The sequence below is a fragment of the Raphanus sativus genome, chromosome 3 (genome assembly GCF_000801105.2).
Source record: "Raphanus sativus cultivar WK10039 chromosome 3, ASM80110v3, whole genome shotgun sequence".
NCBI lineage: Eukaryota > Viridiplantae > Streptophyta > Magnoliopsida > Brassicales > Brassicaceae > Raphanus > Raphanus sativus.
Window position 1 is genome coordinate 17,452,999 of NC_079513.1, and position 22,094 is coordinate 17,475,092.

General features: G+C 38.5%; 7 protein-coding genes and 2 non-coding genes across 18 annotated transcripts; 2 read left to right on the forward strand and 7 right to left on the reverse strand.

The window, feature by feature from the left end:
• Positions 1 to 204: 204 nt before the first annotated feature.
• LOC108847323 (G-type lectin S-receptor-like serine/threonine-protein kinase At1g11300) lies at positions 205 to 4,254 on the reverse strand. Of its 3 annotated transcripts, none has more exons than XM_018620531.2 (9): positions 4,198 to 4,254; positions 4,012 to 4,094; positions 2,498 to 3,921; positions 2,257 to 2,432; positions 1,977 to 2,187; positions 1,650 to 1,887; positions 1,448 to 1,577; positions 1,032 to 1,344; positions 205 to 469 (listed from the first exon to the last, which is right to left on the reverse strand). In XM_018620531.2, the coding sequence occupies exons 3-8, from the start codon at positions 3,879 to 3,881 to the stop codon at positions 1,051 to 1,053; spliced, it is 2,433 nt and encodes an 810-aa protein (XP_018476033.1). In that variant the 5' UTR covers positions 3,882 to 3,921; positions 4,012 to 4,094; positions 4,198 to 4,254; the 3' UTR covers positions 205 to 469; positions 1,032 to 1,050. The 3 variants fall into 3 exon arrangements, with proteins under 3 accessions (XP_018476033.1, XP_018476032.1, XP_018476034.1); XM_018620532.2 differs by lacking the exon at positions 205 to 469 and having other exon boundaries at positions 797 to 1,344; positions 2,498 to 3,081; positions 3,193 to 3,921; XM_018620530.2 differs by lacking the exon at positions 205 to 469 and having other exon boundaries at positions 796 to 1,344.
• On the reverse strand, positions 4,103 to 7,872 carry LOC108847324 (uncharacterized). 2 transcript variants are annotated; one of them, XM_018620533.2, is made up of 8 exons: positions 7,702 to 7,871; positions 6,548 to 7,619; positions 6,032 to 6,449; positions 5,793 to 5,937; positions 5,553 to 5,668; positions 5,384 to 5,462; positions 4,716 to 4,949; positions 4,103 to 4,623 (listed from the first exon to the last, which is right to left on the reverse strand). In XM_018620533.2, the coding sequence occupies exons 2-8, from the start codon at positions 7,560 to 7,562 to the stop codon at positions 4,279 to 4,281; spliced, it is 2,352 nt and encodes a 783-aa protein (XP_018476035.1). In that variant the 5' UTR covers positions 7,563 to 7,619; positions 7,702 to 7,871; the 3' UTR covers positions 4,103 to 4,278. The 2 variants fall into 2 exon arrangements, with proteins under 2 accessions (XP_018476035.1, XP_056860718.1); XM_057004738.1 differs by having other exon boundaries at positions 6,548 to 7,872.
• Positions 7,873 to 8,456: 584 nt separating this feature from the next.
• On the reverse strand, positions 8,457 to 9,565 carry LOC108845358 (mitochondrial import inner membrane translocase subunit TIM14-1). Its single transcript, XM_018618579.2, has 3 exons — positions 9,454 to 9,565; positions 8,856 to 9,035; positions 8,457 to 8,759 (listed from the first exon to the last, which is right to left on the reverse strand). Exons 1-3 carry the CDS (start codon positions 9,456 to 9,458, stop codon positions 8,603 to 8,605), a joined length of 342 nt encoding a protein of 113 aa, XP_018474081.2. The 5' UTR covers positions 9,459 to 9,565; the 3' UTR covers positions 8,457 to 8,602.
• A 431-nt stretch (positions 9,566 to 9,996) lies between these two features.
• On the reverse strand, positions 9,997 to 11,223 carry LOC108844323 (uncharacterized). Its single transcript, XM_018617558.2, has 2 exons — positions 11,064 to 11,223; positions 9,997 to 10,790 (listed from the first exon to the last, which is right to left on the reverse strand). The coding sequence occupies exons 1-2, from the start codon at positions 11,140 to 11,142 to the stop codon at positions 10,120 to 10,122; spliced, it is 750 nt and encodes a 249-aa protein (XP_018473060.1). The 5' UTR covers positions 11,143 to 11,223; the 3' UTR covers positions 9,997 to 10,119.
• A 780-nt stretch (positions 11,224 to 12,003) lies between these two features.
• LOC108846869 (uncharacterized) lies at positions 12,004 to 12,570 on the reverse strand. The gene is made up of 2 exons (XM_018620055.2): positions 12,345 to 12,570; positions 12,004 to 12,147 (listed from the first exon to the last, which is right to left on the reverse strand). Exons 1-2 carry the CDS (start codon positions 12,560 to 12,562, stop codon positions 12,132 to 12,134), a joined length of 234 nt encoding a protein of 77 aa, XP_018475557.1. The 5' UTR covers positions 12,563 to 12,570; the 3' UTR covers positions 12,004 to 12,131.
• Positions 12,571 to 13,662: 1,092 nt separating this feature from the next.
• LOC108832023 (thylakoidal processing peptidase 1, chloroplastic-like) lies at positions 13,663 to 14,815 on the reverse strand. Of its 7 annotated transcripts, XR_008943261.1 has the most exons (5): positions 14,476 to 14,813; positions 14,268 to 14,386; positions 14,068 to 14,138; positions 13,892 to 13,979; positions 13,663 to 13,814 (listed from the first exon to the last, which is right to left on the reverse strand). XR_008943261.1 is itself a non-coding variant. In XM_018605515.2 (4 exons), the coding sequence occupies exons 1-4, from the start codon at positions 14,399 to 14,401 to the stop codon at positions 13,807 to 13,809; spliced, it is 264 nt and encodes an 87-aa protein (XP_018461017.1). In that variant the 5' UTR covers positions 14,402 to 14,814; the 3' UTR covers positions 13,663 to 13,806. The 7 variants fall into 7 exon arrangements, 4 of the variants coding, with proteins under 4 accessions (XP_018461017.1, XP_018461016.1, XP_056860722.1 ...); XR_001946449.2 differs by having other exon boundaries at positions 14,064 to 14,138; positions 14,268 to 14,815; XR_008943260.1 differs by having other exon boundaries at positions 13,929 to 13,979; positions 14,064 to 14,138; positions 14,268 to 14,814.
• A 348-nt stretch (positions 14,816 to 15,163) lies between these two features.
• On the reverse strand, positions 15,164 to 17,387 carry LOC108832021 (CASP-like protein 2B1). Its single transcript, XM_057004741.1, has 4 exons — positions 17,057 to 17,387; positions 15,853 to 15,881; positions 15,644 to 15,776; positions 15,164 to 15,561 (listed from the first exon to the last, which is right to left on the reverse strand). The coding sequence occupies exons 1-4, from the start codon at positions 17,240 to 17,242 to the stop codon at positions 15,310 to 15,312; spliced, it is 600 nt and encodes a 199-aa protein (XP_056860721.1). The 5' UTR covers positions 17,243 to 17,387; the 3' UTR covers positions 15,164 to 15,309.
• A 3,999-nt stretch (positions 17,388 to 21,386) lies between these two features.
• On the forward strand, positions 21,387 to 21,476 carry LOC130510351 (small nucleolar RNA SNORD96 family). The gene has a single exon (XR_008944022.1). It is a non-coding gene; the product is annotated as a small nucleolar RNA SNORD96 family (small nucleolar RNA).
• A 45-nt stretch (positions 21,477 to 21,521) lies between these two features.
• Positions 21,522 to 21,603, forward strand: LOC130510275 (small nucleolar RNA Z221/R21b). Its single transcript, XR_008943953.1, has one exon. It is a non-coding gene; the product is annotated as a small nucleolar RNA Z221/R21b (small nucleolar RNA).
• The last annotated feature ends 491 nt before the right edge of the window (positions 21,604 to 22,094 follow it).

Genomic DNA, 22,094 nt, shown 5'->3' on the forward strand with positions numbered 1-22,094 from the left:
TACATTTTTTGTTATTAGCCTATTAGCCTATAAACACCCAATTTTTGTTTTTTTAATCAACCAATGGAATTCAAGGTTTTCTTTCTTTTAAGAATTATAAATATTCCAAATAAGAGCATTATAGATTGTGAAAAGAAACTCCAATAATAAGAAAAAAAATTAAGATGGCTTTCGGACATACAGAAATAGAATGCATGAAAGTTTTAGCAATGGATACAACAAAACGTTTCTAAACAGATTACTTACAAGTTACAAGACTTGAAAACTGGACCGTATGAGGTAGCTCTACTGGTTAGAACCTTGGGGACCAATTGTCATGCTTCCGGGTTCGACGCCAGCCGGAGGCGAACTGTCTTTTCCATGTCATTATTAGTGGTACTGGGCTTCAGTCCAGGTTATAATGCCTTCCCGGGTAAAGTGGACCGCTGCCTGACCGGGCCCAGGGAATGACCCACTAAGCCGGGGAACCCTGGATTATAAAAAAACAAAAAGACTTGAAAACTGAACAACACTAATCATAAAGGGAGTTGACCTATGATATGATGTCTTGTTCTCTTTTGGGGTCAAACCAGAAGATGACCCCATTATTCTTCATCAAATATTATGTCGTGTGACCCAACTTCTGTGCCAAAATAAGTTATCAATAAATTAAATACTAATTATATATTATATATCTATGTTTCTAATATTATGTTAACAATGTGTCTTGTTGCATTGTATGATTAGTTGGTTAAAAAATATAACTGTGTAGTTAACTTGAGAGAGAAATAGTTAATGTCCAAGAGATCAGCATAAGTAATTTGCAAAATTTTAGTTGAGAGAAGATAAGATCAACAAGGAGGTAATTTGATATATTACATGGTTATGTTTTTTTTTGTGCGTCTTACCAGAAAAAGCTAAGCACAATTAATGACGGCAGATAAGTACTTTGGACATGTACAAGAGACTAGTATATGTAATTTCCACATTCTTGCTCTTTAAGCTGTAGCTATGAAGTAAGTATCCAAGAAGTGGCCATCACACAAACTTACAGTTTGAATCCGGCGGGTTCTAACGTCCCGAGACATCGGTGATGGTGACATTGTTGTTAGAGGCTTCAGAGGACTCAGCTTCTGAAACACCGTTCCTCGAAACAAAAGCAGGGTGTCTCGGTTCTGGAATGTCTGCAACCTCGCTGCTGAGCATAGAACATACCGTAGCAACACTTGGTCTACGATTAGCAGCTTCTTGCACACACAAAAGTCCAATGTGAACGCATTTTCTTATCTCTTTCTCATACAGTGTGTCAAAGATCTCAGGATCCACTAGACCATTGATCCCCCCTTCTTTCCACATTGACCATGCCTATAAAACAAAGAAACTTTCAAGATTTTGAGACCATTCTCATTGGCTAACCATTGCATATTCTCAGTAGAGTTAGGAGAAAGAGAGAGAGAGAGAGACTCACACAAGCTAAGAGACTTGAACTTGAGTTTCTTCTTCCACTGACAAACTCCAAGAGTATCACACCTAAGCTGAATACATCAGACTTCTCTGAAAACTGTCCTCTCATTGCATACTCTGTTGACATATAGCCGCTGGATAATAAAAACTTATTTTTCTCAGTTTCAATGACATTTTTATAGAAGATGTAACATATGTTTACTTACTATGTTCCAACGACCCTACGGGTCTTTGCTTCATCTTCATCCCCTGAGAAAATCTTAGCCAACCCGAAGTCAGATATTTTGGGAACCAGATTCTCATCTAACAAGATATTGCTAGCTTTTAAATCTCTGTGAATGATTCTCAGCCTTGAATCTCTGTGAAGGTACAGAAGACCTCTACATATCCCATTTATTATGTTAAACCTTGTCTTCCAGTCAAGAAGCTTTGCCTTACTTGGGTCTGAACAACAACAAAACATTAGCTTTATGTTAACTCACGTTGTGTTAGTTAATATTATAACATAGTTTTGAAAACAAAAGATAAGTTACCAAATAGATAATAGTCTAAGCTTTTGTTTGGCATGTACTCATAAACTAACATCCTTTCTTCTCCTGCAATGCAGCAACCAAGTAGTTTCACCAGGTTCCTGTGTTGCAACTTAGAGATCACAACCACTTCATTAACAAGCTCCTCAAGCCCTTGTCCAGATGCTTGTGACAGTCTCTTCACAGCAATCTCTTGTCCTTCTTGCAACTTCCCCTGAAACACTAAAAACATGTCAAAAAGAGTTCTTGGAGTCTGACATAAACTCTTTTAAGTCGCACTTACTTTGTAAACAGGACCAAACCCGCCTTGTCCGAGCTTATTACTCAGAGAGAAATTATCAGTCGCTGCAGCCAACACTTGAAACTCAAAAAATGGTAGCTCTTTCAACTTTCCTTTACTACCACCACCAGCTAAAGCTTCTACTCTCTCAAATATCTGCTCTGCTCCTTTCTTTCTCCCTGAGAACAAATCTAATCAAAAACCTTACCAAAACAAGAAATGTCCAATGCAGTTAAACTCTGACCTCTTCTCTTCTTGACAATGCGTCTTACTAACAGACAACAAGCTGCCATAACTAAAACACCACTTGCCAATGATGTACCGATTATAACCGGCCTTCTGTCTGGTTTTTCTGAATATGCAAGACGGATATAGAGATCCATTCCACCACTAGATAGCTCCTGTGAATCAACTAAGCTTACATTCCAAGTCATGCAACCATAACCTAAACCATGAGCAAAAGCTGTACAAGAACATGTCTGCAAACAAGTCCTTAAGCATTCTGGTTCACTAGCTTCTGATCTTCTTGCAAAGTCAGGCAGTTTCATTCTTCTAAGCCTCAGAAACCCATCAGCAGCACTCCCATTACTCTTCTCACACTGCAAAGGCACATTTCTTGTGCATCCACCACTAGAGTTTCCACTGGTCCACTCTATGAGGTTCCTTGGCTTAAACCCTTTAACGCAAGAACAAGGAGGAGTCCTCAGGGGGTTGCAAGTAGAGAACTGGCCACATCTTCTGTAAACATCACACTCTGTTGCTGGAACTTGATCTCCGACCGTCCAATTTCTCCTAGCTTCACTCCAATCTCTCCTGATCACTGATCCTCTATAGTCCAAGTAGAAGTGTTTTAACGTTGAGTCATTAGCAAATGACATGGTGACTGATCCATTAGTATCATCATTAATTATGAATCTATAGAGAAAAACTCCCGTATACCTATCTGGTAGACCGTTAAACATCTGACCATTCCAGGGGCCACTACGCCACACGGTAGCATTGTTACTGTTCACAATGTGGATCTCTGGATAGGCAGCAAGAACGAGTGCAGCAGTGTAGCTTCCAGGGGAAGGATCTGAAGGTGTTTTCCAAGAAGTTATTGTGATGTTCCCTCCTCCGGTTCTTGCGTTTGTGCCAACCAACATGTTTGGCAACCAAGAATCAGTAGGATACTCAAAACTCTCCCAAAGATATGCATCGGTATTGGCATCTTTCATCACGAGGTTCCCTGAATCCAAAAGCTCAGCGAGGACTGTAGAATTAGTATGAACTTGAGTAAAGAGGTTAGTTGACCATAGAACACGCATGTTACCATCCGTGACTACGAGGTTTCCATCTTCAGATACAGAGATAACTCCAGAGGAGTCATTGATGGGCTTATCTCTGTTAGCAACCCATATCACAGTTTGTACAGGAATGCTGTTATACCATATACCAGCATACCGACTTGTGGAGTTAACAGGGTTAAAGAAACCGAACCTGAACGTGCCTAAGCTGGAGAGTATGGTCTCAGAATCACTGAGGTTGCCAGAAAAGAAAGCTCTCTCATGAGCAAGACAAGCATTTAAGAAGAAGCAACACAGTGAAAAAACAAGAACGAAGGATCTCATGCTCCCATGAAGTCTCATAGCTTTGTTTTTTCTTAATGTTTTTTTCCCTAGAAAGAAACTAAATACAGAAGATCAAAATATAGCATGATGTTAATTATTAAATGTAGCATTCAAGAGTCGTAGGGTCTTTAGTAAAGTGAATGTGTACCGGTGTGTTGGTGATTGGTGAGGAGTAAATTCTCAAGAGAAGAGTCCAAGAATTGTTACTGTCCAGGGTCAAGTGACACTGTTCTGTAAAGTCGTCGCAACAGTCAAAATATTCAACCATTTCTGGAACCAGAGTTTTTATAATGAGTGGATGAAACTGTCCATGATACACAACAAAACAATTAACCTTTCTTTGTTTTTGTCAAAATTTGCAGAGTAGCATTTAACAAAAGAGGAGAATCTCTGGCTTAGGCGAAGTAAAAGCCCACTAGCAAAGCTTCTTCTGACCAAGCTGATCAGCCACTACAACTTCCTCGTTCTTCTGCATAGCTTTCTTGGCTAACTCATAGCCAGCAAAGTTCATGGCACCAAGAGGAGCCACCCAGAAGAACCTCGGGACTGCTCCTTTGAACAAACCAAGCGGTCCCTCGTGGCGTAAGATCGAGAAAGCAACCATTGACATTGAGATGGGTCTCCCTGGTGTTGCAGTCATCATTCTCGTCTTCATCACATCAAATGGCGTTGTTACAACCGCTGCTATGCCTCCTGACACCGCACCGACCGCTATTGTCTCCCATGCCTCCAGTTCTCTTCCCAGTGCTTGCGCCACCATCTACAAAAGACCCACACAAACCCCATTCAATCTTTACCATCTCGGTTTTACAGTCTAACTGAGCCTTTTTCTGATCATCTGGGTTATGTTACCTTTTTGGACTCTGCATACAGTCCCATGCCAACAACGTAAAGTGGAACTTCGCGGCAAAGAGTTGCGCCTGTCCCACGGAAGAAACCTCCTGGACCGTCTTGCTTCCACGTCCCTACAATGGCTTCCCCTACATTGTTAAACATGCCAGCCTGCAACCTTTGCTTCAGAACCTCACATGGAATCCGCACAGCTGTGCCTAATAACGTGCTGCAGAATGATGCAATCGATTGAACCTGCATCAAATCCCCAACATTTCTTATTCAGTACAAAGTACAAAGAAAATCAGAACTGCAGAGGATGCAACTTTATGAAACCAAGCAATTAAGAGACCTCGTAGCTCCAGCAGCAGCCTGTATTTATTATTGTCGCCATAATGTTGACTTTAACTACTAGTAACTTATGAAGAAAAGAGATGCTACTAATAGTGAGCATAACGTACTGCAATGAAATAGCCTTGATACCGAATTTTTGCACAATGCATCTTATATAACGTTCACTTAGTAGAAGCCACAACACTATAGAGGACAAAATCAGTGCTGAGGTTTGTAGGAAAGTAATACTAACTTCTTCAGGAACGCAATATCTATATGAACCCATGATGAAGCATACACTTGAAGCACAAAACTGAGACGAAAACAGCCAAAAAAATGAGTACAGTGATCATCACCTGAATTTCTGGGAGATTGGGAGCAAAATTTATCAACACAAGTTTACTTGCTTCGAATATTCCTGTCCGCAGGCCATGGCTACAACAATGAAAGAGAATAAGACACACTGGAAACAGAATTTAACAAGTAGAAGTCAAACTATACTTGATTCAAAACAGTTGAAAAGACCTTGAAAACTGTCCAAGAATTGCTGGAATAGAACCCTTATATACTCCCCGGACACCAATCTCTGGAAGCTTTGCTATTACCTCAGGAAAGGACAAGGTTGATGCTTGCACACGTGTCTGGCAATAAAAAAGTGAACAATGAAACCATCAAACCAAGAAACCAGGAGGAGTTATTTGCATAGATCAAACATATTCAGCAGGTAAGTCCTCCCGCTAATGCAAAGGCAACAAGAGGACTCACCTTGATTGTGTCAATAGGATGCATTAGGGAAGTGGAGAGAGCAGAGGCAAGTCCTCCAGCTAATGCAGATTTTAGAACATCCCCAGCAGGTAAGGCCACAGGGGGTGCAACAGCAACAACAGTCGCAGCTTCGAACCAGATGTTACTACACAAGAAACAACAGCACCATTCATCATTTGTATGACAACAACATTTAAAGGTTTTAAGTGTTACAAACAAAAACATCAATTATTACTTACCGAGGATCATCCTGTAACCGCTCATACGGCAGCAAAACCATGAAATTACGGAAATGTCCATAAGAGATAGACTCTTCAGTATCAGCCATCAAGAACCTCATCATGGCTATAGCATTCTCTTCATTAGCAGGAAGCCCTGCGTTATTAAGTGATGCCAGTATCTCACTCTTCTGAAGAGTACCAGACTTGGTCAAACAGAGAGATGTATAGGCACGGAGGATGGTCGGCTCCTTCTGTTCCATCAAGGACAAAAACTGCTTCCAACCAAACGATTTCGAGAAAAGATGACTCCTCGCTCGTCTCATAAAATCCTTGGCGTATCTTCTAGGCAGTTTTCTTCTCCTCATTGCAATCTCCAGATCTTCCAAAGTTACTTTGCCATCACCATCTCTATCTAGTTCTTCAAAGAATCTCCTGCCTGGAAGGCCACAGAGAGTTATACTATGTGTTCCTTATATCAGCAGACAATCAAGTATTGAGAAATTGCAAACACAACACACATTACTTAAGTCATACCTTCAGACTCGGTGTATCTGAAAAAATCCTGAACAGAGATAAGTTTCTTCTTGTCCGGATGGTCTGCTGAAGGTCGTCCTAACTGAGGCAAAAGCTCGATAAGTTCCGTCAACGAAATCGTGGACAGTGTGGATTTCAAGCGCTCTACGTTAGACAAAGGTATACTCAGCAGCCCACTGGCCAGGCTCTGTGGAGGAGAATCAACCACCGCACTTTCCTCCTTACCAGCAGCAGTACTCTCATCACCATCTTCGCTTACTGGAGACGACGTCAGGCCAACTATACCCGACGCCACGTCTCCAACTCTAGCAAACATCAAGTTCCCAAGAAACCCATTCACATCGAGCTTCCTAGCATCGTCCCATATGTTAAAGACAAGTGGAGTCGCTTCCTTAGATTCATTCTTTGAACTGTCCTGAAGAACAAACTGGTCTAGCTTCTGGAGGTTCTGAGCCAACATTTCGATAACGAAACCCACTGCGCATTCAATCGAAAAGGGGTTCCCTTCTTTTTCTGTAGAGTTAGGCTTTGATCTAAGGTTCTGTTTACGTGAATGCAAGAGACGGTTCTCATCTTTGTGAACCCTCTTCTTAAAGGGAATGGGAAAGGCATGGACAAGCCCACTGACTAGTAAAGACCAAGTCATGGCGAACTTAAAGCAATTCGTACAAGAACCATCCTCTTCTTCTTTCTCCAAGAACCTAACTTTCTTCTTCTTCTTCACCACCACCTCATTTCCACGTGTAAGCTTTTGGTTCGCTAGATTGGGTGAAAACATGCCAAAGAGTGACTTCACAGACAAACCTTTCTTCTGAACATCGTCCTCCGAGTCTGGACAAACCCGCTTCTTCCTGTTTCGTCCTGAAGACCTCAGCGCCAAACGAAAGTCCTTCTCTTTGCTAACCCAGCAAGTCTCGATGTCTCTGGCAGCCTTCTTGACGCCAAGCTCGATGCCATCTTTCACTACTTGGATTGAATTGAATATTGTCTCGATAGGATCGTTCGATGACACCATTGCGTCGTCACCGCAAACATCCAATTGGGTCGAATCAAGAACACGAACTCGTTAACCCTAAAACGAATGACAAATCGAAGTTTAAACGATGACAAAAGTCGATTTAAATATCAATCTGAGCATTAAGCGGAGAGGATACGAGAGAGTCTGAAGGAGAAGGAAATGGAGAAAGGTGGGAGCTTTAAGGCTTTTTTAATAACGTAGAAGCTGAGTGAGTGAGTGAGTGAGTGAGAGAGCAGATATGATGGTGGGGAGTGGGGGAAGAGGCAGAGCATGAAAGGATGGGATGATGGAACAAATAAGTTTCTAAAGGATGATGGAACAGAGTTTCCTTCTTTCTTTTACAAACAAAAAAAATAAAATAATAAAAAGAAATTCGAAGAAGATAATTAATTATTCTCGCGTAATGGATAAGTCATGCCCAGATCTCATATATTATAATAACTTCTAGATATAAACAAATAAGCAATTAAAATTTAAAGTGAAATATAAAGGATTCGAAATGCTTTAGTTTAGAACATCATTATTATTTTTAACTTTATTTCTCATTTCATATTAAATTTTTAAAAATAAAATACAGCTTTAACTTTAATTTTCTTACATAATAAAAATAGTAATATAAATTATGTTTTGCATTATAAAATATTAATAATAATGTCCTTATATTATTATGTTTTTCAGAAGAATAAAAAATGTAGTTTTGTGGAGGGAGTTGCTAATAGGGGGAATGAATGGATAGAGGTTGACGTAAGACGTTACTGGAGCCTCATGACACGTGGACTTACGTTTTCCATTAATGGTTTTTTTATTCAAAGAAAATGAAACGCCCTTCTGCTTACAAGTTTGTTGTTGTTATGTCTGCTTAGAAGTTCTGTTGTTATGTATATCAACAAAGAGACCACAAAAGCAAACAAAGCTTTTGAGAATTTATGTCACAAAGAGACCACAAAGCTTATGGTCTGTGTACAATCTCCATTTTAACAATCCATTGCTATAAAAGCCTATCACAAAGACAGAGATGATTCTTTCTAATGGAGCATCTAAAAGAGGGATCCACCGCCTTTAGTTTTGCCGAGCATGACGTCTTTAGCTTCATTGATCTTAGAGGCCAAGAAATGGCTACCACCTGCGTCTGGATGGTTTGCAACCATCACTTTCCTGTGTGCTTCCTTCACCTTCTCCGCCGGAACATTCTCCCTGTTTGTTGTTTACCAATCCCAAACACACACACATTTTTGAAACAATGTAATAGAAACTATTGAAAAAATGATTCACACAGAGAGCTTTTTTCACCTGATGCCAAGAATGAGGGCGGCTTCTCTTTTGGTCATGGTAGGCTGGAAACCGCCTTCGTAGAATTTCTTGATTTTGGGCCTAGGTGGCCTAGACTTGAAGGCTTGCCAAGCTTGGATACCATATCTACCAGCAAGTGCAGTCGCAGCTACTGCAACTCCCGCCAAAAATGGCCCAACCACCCATTTGTATTATATGACAGAAGACACATCATTAGTCAGAACTAAGCAAGGAAGGGATCCAAAGGGAACAAAGACACGCACACATTAAACAAGTAGATAACAGGGATAGCTTAACTCAAAACCAAACACAGACTCACTTCCTTGATTTACAGTGGAAATAGACGATCAAAGACAGACACTTTACAAAGTATTTTGTGAGACCCGTTTCCTTATCATTAAAGAAAGAAAAGAAGTTGATCGATTTAGCTTAAGATGATTTTCACATATTTGAGATTCCTAACGTAAGCGTAAGAAAAAAAACAAGACTTTAACAGACACATAATAAGCACCAACCAGATTGAACAGAGCCTAACTTGATGAATTGAAACCAGAAACAGATGACACATAACTTGTGGAAGAGCGTAAGATCGGGAATTACCATTCAGAAACCTAGGATTCTTCGTTTCATCCACAGATCTTTTTGGAGTTCGATTTTTCTCAGTGGTGGTGTGACTCGCCGGTGTCGTTAGGGCTCTCCGATCTCGGTTACCAAAATGGCACTAAAATTAAAACAAAAAATCAATCGACTTTGGAGGAAAAAACGGTTTTTAACGCAACCGGTTATCGTCGGTCAACTAAATCTGTTTATTTCTTTTTTTTATGAATATTATATCAACTGAATTTATTACAATGAAAAGTAATATACTAACAAATACATCAATCATCGAAACATTATTTTCTGAGATAAAGACATAACCAAAACATTAGTTTTGTTAGAAATCAAAGACGCAACAAATTAACATAAATGTACCTATATACCAAAGAGACAGTTATATCAAACCACAAACCTGGTCAAGTGTTAAGGTAGACTTGATTTTTTTTTTAAAAAGGACTCGATCTGCCAGACATCCTTGAATCCGCCATTTCTTATCGATCACAACAACAAAAACATAACCAACTACAAAAAAAAAAGGTGAAAATATATAAAAAAACTGAGCATTTTAAACTCCTTTTTATTATTTGCCATTTTCGAGTAGTCCAAGGATCCAAAAAAGAGTTACAAAGCCCAACAAAAGTATGATATCAAAGAAAAGGAAAATGGATCACAAGTTCTTGAAAGCAGAGTCATGTGCATCCTTGGCAGGAGTGAGCCTAGCCAACAACGCCTTGTTAGGACAATGCTCCGCGTCCACAAAGTAGTAATTCCCATCCGCCTTGAAGCTCACGAACGGCCTCTGCGTGTCCGGATAACGCACGTCCGAAAACTTCAGCGTCTTGGGCGCAAACGTCGCGAGCCAAGTCATCATCTCGACCTCGAACGTGTCCGAGCCAGGCACCCACCTCAGCCTGTGGACGTAAGGGCTGACGAACCAGTGCAACGCGGCGGTCGTGGAAGCGCTGAGGAAGATCACGGTGGAGGCGACGGCGCCTTTCATGATCACGTTGAGGCCCGGGGAGGTCATGAAAGTGATGACGGGGCCGAGGGAGACGGAGAGGCAGCAGGTGGAGAGGGAGAGGAGTTTGACTTTCTTTATGGTGGATGAGATTGGGCCGTGGTAAACCACACCTCCTCCACCGTCCTCTTGTTTCCTCTCTTGCGGTCCGATGCTGATCTTGTGCTCATCATCATCATCATCATTGTCTTCTCTAGTCTTTGCTCCTCCAGATGATGATGCAAAGCTTCTCTGGTTTAAGGATGAAACCTCGGGGAATCTGACCTTAGGTATAACTGATGATGGTGGTGGCCATGTCCTTGCTATGGACCGACGATATCCTGAAAAGAAACAGAACATAAAGGCTAGATCTGATCGAAGATAGAAACGCAGCAAGTTTCGCCAAGACAACATCAAATTGGATCAAGTCGATTTCAAATCGATAGCAATTTTTTTTTAATTGAATTGGGGGTCAGTTAAAGAAAAGTAGTTTCAGACATAAAATCGAAAAGGGGAAGCAGAAGAGAGAGGGGAGGTTTTAAGCAATCGGACAGAGAACCATAAAAGCCCATTTCTACTACAGCACCGTGTGTATAGTGGAGAGATAAAAGAACCTGTTGTATTATTGAAGGTGGAGGAAGAGAGGCGCCGAGATTGGGAGCGGATCAAGTGAATCAGAGCTGACCTTCCCATCGCCGTTTTCTGTTTGCTCGATTGCTTGGAATCAGGTTCCCAAATGAATCTTGTAGGGTTTTAGAGTTTTGTTTTTAGTTTATTTAATGTTGTTCAAGTTTCTCCGTAGTGTTTTGTTGGTTTAGCGGTGAGAGTTTCTTGAACAAAACGCTCTGGTCCCGTGTTCGATTCCTTCTGAGTCCTTTTATTTATTTTTCATGAAAAAAAAATTCTTCGATTTTTTTTTCTCATTATTATAGCAGAAACTATACTTATCAATATTTGCAAATATGGATAAATTTTAATTCAAAGTACAAGAAATTAGTGATATTTTGAGTAAACATGTGAGAGTTTTTATATCTAAAATAAGATGAACAAAGTGAATGAAAGAAAATTTAAGGAAAAATGAAAGCAACTTTGAGAACTATTAAGTTAATGCGTTGAATTGACTGTTTTTATCTTGTAATCTTTTATCCTTTTCATGTCCCTATAACATGGAATTGAATTTAACGTCTATATTTATCCATTTATCTCGTTTAACTTCATCATCCAATGAATGGACGCAACCATGGCGGTATGGAGGGAACCAGTGGCGGAGCCACCACTATGGGACGTGGGTCATTTGACCCATATGGATTTCGTGTAAAAAAAATTTTTTTGCTTAACTAAAATATAAAACTGGAAGAAATGTTGCAAAAATAAGCTTATTGACCCTTATGATTTATGTTAATTAGTAAATTGACCCTCCTAAAAGCTTCCTTTACCTCCGCCACTGGAGGGAACGATGAGATGGCATATGTAAATGATATTTCTTCATCAAATTTTCTAAATAGCGAATGATTCTGTGTGTTTGCACTTGTTAGAACCTGGAATACGAACATATAATATCGACTGTATCTCTTTCTTATAATGTTAATGTTACATCAAATAGGTACATAGAGATCAAAGTTTTATACATGGGAATGTTTCCAATCCCAAGTCCGCAACTCCTCCGTTCATAGACACATCGTTTAGAGGCCCCATTCCCTACAAAACAAACAAAAATGTCATGAATAAAGAAGCAGTTGTGGAACTATTTTTCATTACAATGCATATAACTCTAATTAACAGCGAATTGGTTAAGGGGAAACAACAACAAAAATTCGATGTATTGTAGAATCTTAAATTATGTAGACTAGAAGCTAGGAGAGAGATGATAGCAAAAAGGGTTTATAAAAACATACTTAGCTCTGTCACCAAACCAGTTGTAGACGGATTTGGCGGTAGAGGAGACGGTATCAGCGGCAGGACCGGCATGTTCATTGTAGAAGTTGGTAACGTCGTTCATGGCTGTGTCTACCCTCTGTCCAACCGTTGGTGCTGCTTCCTCAGCCGAAACCAACACCGAGTTCATAGACATAAGCAACATCAACGACAAAACCAAAGCTACCTTCTTCTCCATCTTGTCCCCAAAACGTAAAAGTTCAGAAATATTATGGTTTTGAACAATCTAAGTCTATATATATATACTTAAGGGAATAATTATTTTAAAAATAACTTACATGCTCTTCAGTCTATATATAACTTGCCCTTTTCTGGCCATGTCTATATATAACTATTGGTTTTGGAGAGGTGATGATTTTGATAAATGAGCTTAATACTTCTAGATTTGGATGCTTATCCATCATTATATCCATGGGTGAGTTGAAGTTCTGTTTTTTTGGGCATTAAGCAACTACAAATCCAAAATATATTTGGTTGTTGAAAAACTACCTAAGAAAAAGCTCTAGATGTCATAAATCAGTTTTTGTCATAGGTTTTGGTTCCCAAAAATTTTAGAGCTATTATACATAACTAGGAAACAACCCCGTGCGTAAACGTCCGGGAATAGTAAATCTTTTATTTTTTATTTCATATTTAATTTTTACTTTATTTAACTTTGTAATAACTGTTAAAACTCTAAAATGATGTGTAATATTGCAATTATTTTAAAAATAAATAATTATTCGTCTAACAAATTCTTATATAATGTATGAATATTAAATAAATTGTGTGCATAAGAAATGATTTTTTTTTAAAGTTATGTGTAACAAAATAAATAGTTGTAATGTGGTATTGTAATATTAAATAATATATTTATCTTCAATTATTTTTTCATTTTTCGTTTTAGTCTTCTTATTTCTTTAGTTGATTCTTTCATTGCATTTAGAATGACATATGCCATTTGTTTTACATTTATAGTTATTATTGCTAATTTATTTTTCTTGTATAATCATCTTCTTTAGAATTTATTGATAATCTTTTTTGTAACATGCATTATAATATTTTTGTCTGTCTTTAAAATTACATACCAAATTTTGTATATTAATCGTTAATTGAAAGCATAATTTTTTTCCAATTGTAAAATTAAATACCAAATTTTGTTTATTAATCATTAATTAAAAGCATAAAGTTTTTTTCAATTGTGTCGTACATCTTCCATATCAATTGGATTTCATATGATTTATGTAACTATTTACCCAACTAAGTTGAATTATAATTAAAAGATGTGAGATGTCAGGAAAGAAATACTAATGAAATAGAATTAGGAAAATAAATACGAAACAATGAAAATATATAACTAAACATCAATAATTAAGTTTACAATAAGATACCATATGAAGACAAATCCTATACTTGAACGTGTCATTCACCGAGAGCTATCCATCACAAACCTACATGATACAAGATCGATAGGTTAGACAGGGTAAAGGCCTCTATTGAGGAGGCTGGATAAATAGGATTAACTAACAATTGGTTAAGATATAAGGGCCTTTCAAGCCAGTCACCTCGGCTTGCAACTATCCTTTTAATCAAAACATACAACTGTAACCATGTTCCTGCAGTTTTTCAAGTGAGGATATCAAACACTTTCAAATAGGTTTGATTACATTTGAAAAGAATAAGAAATGATGATTAGAGACCTACGTACTACCAAAACCGGAGGAACCTTGAAGCTGAGTATATCTGAAACCTGGGCTTCTGAACAAGTACGAGACCTAACAAGCACCAAAAGCACATAGGCAGATTCAATCATTCACCACCAATCAAAAATCGATGTACTTCCTAGCAATTATGTGTATAAGCATCAAACACATCTAGCATTATAATCAATTCGTGAATCTCACCTTCTCGGCCATAACATGATCACCCATGTCGAGAGTAAGGTACATAAACGTTGAAGGTATAGACTTTGGCTCAGCCCACGCCGAACGGAAAACGAGAGAAACAGTAACCGCCGTGAAAGCTGCCATACCATCATCCGAGCAGATATTGAATTGTTAAACCCTCCATTCCAAATTTATTAATTAGAAAATTGCAGAGAAACAAAAATACTTTAACGGAGTCTCGGAGTCTGAAACTCTAGAGAAAGGTGAAAGGGCAAGAGGAAAATTATCTGGAGCGGAATGAAAAATAAGAGGTAAAAAGGAAAATCAGAGAAAATTTGAAACAGTAAGGAAAAAGAGGACGTTCCACTGAAACGCTGCCGTGTGAAAGAATACAACTCTTCAAAGGAAATAATTTCTGCAGGGGGACGCGGTTGAAGAGATACGATGAAGGCGTCGATTGCTAAAGCATGACATCATACACATGATCCTAAACAAAAGTATATCCCTTAGATTATAATTTCAGAACTATCTCCACCCTTAGATTTAGATTTTATTTTCCTATAAAAAAATGATGACATCATCTGGCAACAAAAAATGCTTTGCTATTATATATAGATTCGTATGACCTTTAGATCAATTATTTTTTATATTAAAATTTGTATACATATATTTATAATCTCTTAAATTTCAGATTTAACCATAAATTTTTTACGTCTGAGATTCAACCATCATTTGATTGAAGTTTATGCCAAAATTATTAATATTATAATATTGTGGTTTTAAGTGTGGAAACCTTCTCATAATCTCTTCTGAAAATACTATGTTTAATTGTTTATGTTCTTCAAACAAAAACACATTTCATCCCGGGCTGTCTATCTTAACATTTGCTTGAGAGAAGAGTATTGCATATAGACTCGTTACCAAACTACAGTTTCGATTATTATTGACCAAACGAGAACGTGAAAGTAGTAACAGACGGTATACACATTGAGTGAGAGCACACACCACAATTTATTTAACACAAATAAGATTAGTCCAAGACCGGTATGAGCCATGGCCTTCACCACCGTGAGCTTTGCCTGGCTTTGTTACCCCCATACAAACGAAAGAGACCCAAAGCTGAAATGCAAGAGACCAAAACCATACAAATGCTAGCAAGCAAGGCGGTCGCAATCCCTTCACCTACTTGGTTACAGAACTTCCCATACATTGTGCATATCTTCATCCATTGAAGCTCTGGCTCACCCAGCTTTGCAAAGGCTGCAGACTGCGCCGCTGCTCCAACGCTAGCCACAGTCAAGTAGGCTACCGCCTGCTTACACATAGATAACAAGGGTCATTAACAAGGCCACTTATACAATAGTCAACGGGTCCAAGCAAGAACAGAGACTAACCTGATCACCGGAGAAAATGGCCCAAGCCAGAGGCTTACTGAACAAAACGCTTCCTTTCATCATACCCACCACGCAACGAACGCTATGCACCAAAGAGTAAGCCGCGGCTATCCCATTGACGACCACCAAAAACCTGAAACTCGGAGATTGTCAGAACTTTATATAAATGTGGAATCTATTAAACTGTTGGGTTTGAAACACGAGCTTACACAAGCGCCTTCATGTCGGTGTACTTGGCCTTCTTTTTTTTTTTGCTAAATGGTAAATATCATTATGAAAATGAATGTTTAGGTTTACAAGATGTTTAAAACAAACTGTATGACCTTTAAACTTGATTACACGGCAAAAAAGTCTAAAAAACATGTAATCAAACACAATCGACACTGAAGCCGTTCTGCTTGGAAGCGAACAGGACAACAAGGAACGATATAATCTTGATAAGTCAGGTGGGAGATCAAACCGATATAGGCAAGGATGGAGAGACCCAGAAGACAAGAGATCGAGAGCACGACACGAACAGGAAGCTGTTTCATCCGGCTGCCTGAATAATTACCTTCCTTATAGAAACAGAGACAAGCCCGCTCAAGGACCCACCTCAAAATCCGAGCTGGGCAAGAACCGAAACCAAATTCCAGCAAAGTTAGGACAACACTAACCACGGGTGCTTAATAGCGCTCAACTAACCTAACCGCACTCGTCCTCTAAGCCGGTTAAGAGAAAGGAGCAGCATCACCACCTCCCGGGTCTTACTACCTCCTCCAGTCGCAAAGTACAGCCCAAAACTACAAGAAAACTAAGAATCTCCACTGCCATACTCGATTAAACCTGCACATCGAACCATGACTCACAAGCAACGCCTAATCAATCAACCAAGGAGGGAAGAGGAGCTAACTAAAGCATCACTCACTAGCAAAGAACGCCTAATCTTGACTCTATGGAAACAAATTCACATCAGAGTCTGAGGTCCCGAGACCTCTAGCTCAGGCGGAGCACACCCGGGTAACCTTGGAGCGATATGGCCAAAAGCGACGTTTGGTAACCAAGCCGGCAGGGTAACCTAGATGTCGGAAGAGGAGACATGCTCGCCGGCGGAGGAGAGATTCAGAGAGCCGGCCCAGTCGCTAAAGGAGCCAAGACTTAAATCAAACTCACCTTGCACACGAACTGTAAACGAATCTGCAGAAACGTGTACGACGACCAGCAACGAAACCTTTCACCAACGGAACCCACACCGGAGAGGTAGTTTGGATATGACGGGGTCGGCAATGGCCCTCTCACAGCGCCGAGAGGCACCGGAGAGGCTAGCGGAGCTAAATTGGCGGAGTCGCGAGCCTTAGGGTTAGAGAGGAAAATTGGGGGCGCGTAGTGTTAACGCGCCAATTTCACTTTTCATTCATTGTGCATCTACTTGGCCTTCTTCTGGATGGTGAAAATCTCTTTGACTTGAGTGTCTGTAGCAATGAGAGCCGCAGCTACGAGAGCGAGGGCACAAACAGAACATCTCAGAATCAGCTCCGTGAGTCTCACTTTGCGATCGTTCAGCTTCATTGTGGCTCCGGCGACGTTCCCGGGACTGACTCCAACTCCTAAATAACTCATCTTTTATTCCTAATCTTGATTATTTATATAAATTGGCAGAAAGTTAGTGAGAAACTCGGAACTCTAGAGAGATACATTGGTTTGTTGTTGGCTCCTTCTTGTTGCTTTTAAAGCACTTTTGCAGAACACCGTGTAAAGAGCAACTAGTGTCTTAGAAATAAAATTACATTAATTGAAACATTAAAGGTGTAGAGATAGAAATCATTTTTCTCTATAGATTAGTGGTACCCGTGAGTCCATCACTATCCCTAAAAGTTGTTTATTAATCATTTGCACGTAGTGTTTGATTGTTTTGCGTTCACGAGTTTTATTCTGTAGTATTGAGCAATGTTTTTAAAATTGTATCGGTCTCGTTCGGTTTTGAAAACGCTATTTTTAACTTTTGAGTACACAATCATATGAATTTCTTTTATAAAAAATCAAGGATTTTGGAACTTGAGTAGCGATGAAAAATACTAGTATAAAGATGAAGTGAAGGAAGGTGCTAGGTCAGTCTAGGTGACGTAGGAGACAAGTTCTTGAAACTCCCCCACGAAACCAAAACCATTTGCTGCCCATCCCTATTGCCCTACACGTATCTTTGAAGATACTAAATTAAGATTTTGGATAGTATATATGATAAAATGAAGAGAGAAACGAAATGGGCGTTAGAGGTTAGAGCATTTAAGTGCACCGCGATTATTAAATTGTAGTAGGCCTGGGATTTATAACCGAACCGAAATGTCCGAACCGAACCGAACCGAGATTTGGTCATTTCGGTTTCACTTCGGTTATCAAGACAGAACCGATCGGCATCAATCTCAAATGTATTCGGTTTTCGGTTCGGCTCGGTTCGGTTCGATGTACCGAACGGTTAACCGAAACCACAACCGTTTTGTGTTTTCTCCCCTCCGATGCAGAAGATTCTTGAATCAAAACCAGTTAACCGATTCTCTCCAGGCCGTGATGAAGTAACTTCTTCTACAACTCTTGATCCAAACTCTCACATGATAAATTCGACAAAAAGGGTTTATTGTTCATTTTCTCCGCCGTCATAGTTGACGATCTGTTTTTGCAATCTACATTCATTTTCTTCAACCTAAAAAGACTAATTGAACATTTGGGCTTACGTTTCATACTAAATGGCCCATCTATAATTGTTTTCATAATTGAAATCATTGAATAACATCAAATGGCCAAAGGCCCAAGTGTTTAATATTAAAATGGCACGTTTTTATCACGTGTTTATCTTCTTCAGTCTTAATCTGTTCATTCTCTACTGGCCGTCTTTAACGCCTCTTCAACTTCGTATGCACATCTTCAGAACCAGAAGTTTCATCAAATTTACAAAACCGAACTGTCCGAACCGAATTAACCGTTGACCGAACCGAACCGAACCGAATTTAAATTCGGTTTCATTCGGCAGTTTTTTCTCACACCAAACTACCCGACAAACCGAGAAACCGAACCGAGTTGACCCGAAATAACCGAAGTCGCAGGGCTAAATTGTAGGATTGAGAGGAGAGATGAAAGTGATGTGTATGAGAGTACGCTTCTTTATTTTCCTTTCTAGGAAACGCTGAACGAGGAGGAGATTCAGCGTGTCCAATGAGATTAATTAATTATGAAGATTCTGCATAGACTCATCTTCTTTGATGTAACACCATTTATATAAACCCCTCTTTTTTGTCTAGCAATTTGATTAAGAGATTATTGATACATTTAATATGGTGGAACTAAAACTGTTACACGTGATTATTGGTTGTAAAAGTAGCTTCGTCGGACGCAAATTCTCATAAAAATAAGTATGAAATTTAAATTTAATATGGTACAAATAGAACCGACAAAAAGGAATCCTCATTGTGGAAGTAAGAGTGTCGTTGTACCGTTAATATATTTTGGAATGAACAACTGCTATGAAATGGATAAAGAGATGATGTCTCTAGTAAAATGAAATATATCTCCGACGTTAACCATAGAATGATAGTATTTAGGAAATTAATTAGTAGGAAAATTGTACAAAAGCGCGCATGCGAAAACAAAAAAGATTTACCAAAAGTGGGTGTGAAAATGAGTAATGAGAGCGAGACAATGCATCCGATTCTGGGGTTGGTGAACGATGGTAGTGCATGCGGTTGGTTAAAAGTTAGTTCTTGTGTAATCATGGTTCTCTATTTTAGCACCGCCCTCCTGACAAATGGTGACTAACAAGACCACTAGAACAATAAATTATTGTCACTTTTTAATTCTAAGCTCACCAAAGATGTGCAGTTAAACACTATAATTTTCTTTTCTTTGACATAGGTGAGTAAGAGCATCTCTAATGTATTACTCCAAATTTTACTTCAACATGGTACAACTCCAAAATGGAGTGATGTTTTATTCCAATATATTATTCCATTTTTTACTTCAAAAATAGTTAATAATTGTTAATAATATCTTATATTTATAAAAGTTTACCAATTAATCCCAACTATTTTATATTTGCAAAATACCTTAAAAAATAATTTATTTATATTAAATATTTATTATTAAAATGTACAAGAAATCATAAAATAGAGTAAAACATGATATATAAGTTGGTTCAATAATGAGCATTTAAATATATTTTTTCCACAAATGATCAATTAATGCACTTCGTAATGAAAAATGAGTTTCTTTATCTTTGATATTCCTAAATCGAACAAGAAAATTTTGAAATCGTACATTTTCATCTTCTACAGTTTTGATCTCTAGAGGTAGAGCTTCTCTTACAACTTCAATTGGTGCATCGAGTTCACGCTCATCCTCAATTATCATGTTGTGTAAAATTATACATGTAGTTATAATGTCATGTAACCCATTTTTTTCCAAAAACGAACAGGTCCTTAGCGAAAAGCGAATGTCAAATTATTAAATAAAGAAATATTTTGTTTTTATGTTATTGTATCATTTTAAAATATTATTTAAGTAAGAAATAAGAACACTAAAAATTTAAAAGATTATTTTATAAATAAAAAAGTTCAATTCTAAAATGGAGTAATGTGAAAGATTACTCCATAAATGGAGTAACCCTAGCCATTACTCCATTTTGAAGTTGAAAATAGAATAGGGTTGGAGAGGATTTTACTCCAAAATGATGTTTAGAGTAGAAAATAGAGTAGGGTTGGAGATGTCCTAAGTGTAATGTGTAATTATCTGCGTGTTTGAATAATCACCACTATGATGTTGTTCCATCAACTTTTCCACCACAGGCTGCGAGCTTATATGGATTGTATGAGCATAAGTCATGTGTATGCAAAAGGGACTTCTTATACCAACCTACTTCTTTATTATTTCCATGGACCATGAGCATCATTTCTCTCATCTTTTAGCCCAAACCCATGGCACACTGGATGAAAGATTCAACTATGATATGAGAGTGTGTGATGAAACAACATTCACCTATTTGTGATTTAAAAAAATAGTTTATTGTTTTGCTTCAAAGTTATCAAGTGATTACAAAGTCGAAATTGCTTGTAGGTTGAATAAATACATCAAAAGCTTATAATAAAATCTAAGCCATCATTCCCTCCTGTCCAAGACTCCATAGGCAGCCACAACACAATCTAAATCTTTAGGACATGTCCGGTCTGCTGGTTCAACGTGTAAATCAACCCACTCAATTAAATCAACCAAGACACTATTGGGCTGTAGTTGGGCTATTTTGTATCCATTCTGGCCCTTTTAACCGACTTAAGGCCCGTATTATTAGGACGCTGAGAATCCCTAGGGCTTCCACGTTCCGACATCTATCTACTGCATATAAAAACACATTATGAACCATCTTCTTTCTTCGTCATCCTCTTCCTTCTTCAATTCATCAGTAGTTAATCATCCCTATAGTTTTTTATTCCCTTTCTACTTGGTTATGATCATTGCTAGTGACGAGACTTCTCTCCAAGAAGTCTAATACTTACGAAGGAGCAATCTGAACTCTGTGATTGCATAATCCACAAGTATACGTCACAAAGGAAAAAGTGTAAACCGAAGGCGTTGTAGGAGCCTAACGGCTTCTCCGTCTGAGGTAAACGGGCTCTCATATTCCATTGCTCTGCGTAGCGGCGTCGCTGCTTTTACCGTTTGAGCCGGCCATGAGATCTATATTTATTACTTCTTTTAATTTTCACAATTTAATTAGGGTTTAGAGCCAATGAGGAGATCAGATTATAAAAAGAACACCATCTTTCGGGACTGATTATTTTTATTTGATGATACTTCTGCAATTCTGAGGCTTTTACTGTTTTTCTTATTACATTAGTGTTTTGTCTTGTCGGAAGAGAGGCAGTGATGATTGAGAATGTCATGCACCACTCTGATTTTGTGCTGATAACCATCTCCAACCCATATTTTTATCTGAGCCTTTTTAGAAGATTTTGATTTTTTTTGTTTTTGATAAAGAGGGAATAACCAAATGATGGTCATTATTAATGATTTGACCTTGATGCGGACTGTATTAACCTTTTGATGATAACTTTTGGTTTCTGATGGTTAGTTCCCTTTTATGAATTTGCTTGTGTTATACTATTTTTCAGCATTTGGTTTTGTCTTTTTTTGGGCCTTCTAGTTAAGTAAATTTGAACTTACCTTCCATTGATTAAGCATATTTTCGTAGCGAATGGATACTGGTGGTATCTTGTCTTTTTGTAGGTAACGCTGGTTGATTTTGGTTAAATCGAAGCTAAATGTATCATGCGAGGGATCCACCTATGTTTGTTTGTGTTTCTGTAAGAAATGCCTACCATATTCACTTTCTGGTTACGTCTTCAGATTTTGTCAACTCCTTGTATTGTGCTTGATTATGTAATCAAGATCCTCTATTTATGATGTTATACAACTTCGGCTACCTCTTTCA

Coding starts and splice junctions, on each gene's coding strand:
- LOC108847323 (XM_018620531.2), bottom strand. CDS start 3,881: ATGAGACTTCATGGGAGCATGAGATCCTTCGTTCTTGTTTTTTCACTG. Junction 2,188..2,256: donor GGTTTGGTCCTGTTTACAAA/GTAAGTGCGACT, acceptor TTAGTGTTTCAG/GGGAAGTTGCAAGAAGGACA. Junction 1,345..1,447: donor GTTCAAGTCTCTTAGCTTGT/GTGAGTCTCTCT, acceptor TTTGTTTTATAG/GCATGGTCAATGTGGAAAGA.
- LOC108847324 (XM_057004738.1), bottom strand. CDS start 7,562: ATGGTGTCATCGAACGATCCTATCGAGACAATATTCAATTCAATCCAA. Junction 5,669..5,792: donor ATCCTATTGACACAATCAAG/GTGAGTCCTCTT, acceptor TTTTATTGCCAG/ACACGTGTGCAAGCATCAAC. Junction 4,950..5,383: donor CCAATCTCCCAGAAATTCAG/GTGATGATCACT, acceptor GATTTGATGCAG/GTTCAATCGATTGCATCATT.
- LOC108845358 (XM_018618579.2), bottom strand. Junction 8,760..8,855: donor GCCCTCATTCTTGGCATCAG/GTGAAAAAAGCT, acceptor AACAACAAACAG/GGAGAATGTTCCGGCGGAGA.
- LOC108844323 (XM_018617558.2), bottom strand. CDS start 11,142: ATGGGAAGGTCAGCTCTGATTCACTTGATCCGCTCCCAATCTCGGCGC. Junction 10,791..11,063: donor CACCTTCAATAATACAACAG/GTTCTTTTATCT, acceptor GTTTCTTTTCAG/GATATCGTCGGTCCATAGCA.
- LOC108846869 (XM_018620055.2), bottom strand. CDS start 12,562: ATGGAGAAGAAGGTAGCTTTGGTTTTGTCGTTGATGTTGCTTATGTCT.
- LOC108832023 (XM_018605514.2), bottom strand. CDS start 14,401: ATGATGGTATGGCAGCTTTCACGGCGGTTACTGTTTCTCTCGTTTTCC. Junction 13,980..14,067: donor TCCTCCGGTTTTGGTAGTAC/GTAGGTCTCTAA, acceptor GAAAAACTGCAG/GAACATGGTTACAGTTGTAT. Junction 13,815..13,891: donor CCCTTATATCTTAACCAATT/GTTAGTTAATCC, acceptor TGTATCATGTAG/GTTTGTGATGGATAGCTCTC.
- LOC108832021 (XM_057004741.1), bottom strand. CDS start 17,242: ATGAGTTATTTAGGAGTTGGAGTCAGTCCCGGGAACGTCGCCGGAGCC. Junction 15,777..15,852: donor ACCGACATGAAGGCGCTTGT/GTAAGCTCGTGT, acceptor TCCGAGTTTCAG/GTTTTTGGTGGTCGTCAATG. Junction 15,562..15,643: donor CCATTTTCTCCGGTGATCAG/GTTAGTCTCTGT, acceptor ATGTGTAAGCAG/GCGGTAGCCTACTTGACTGT.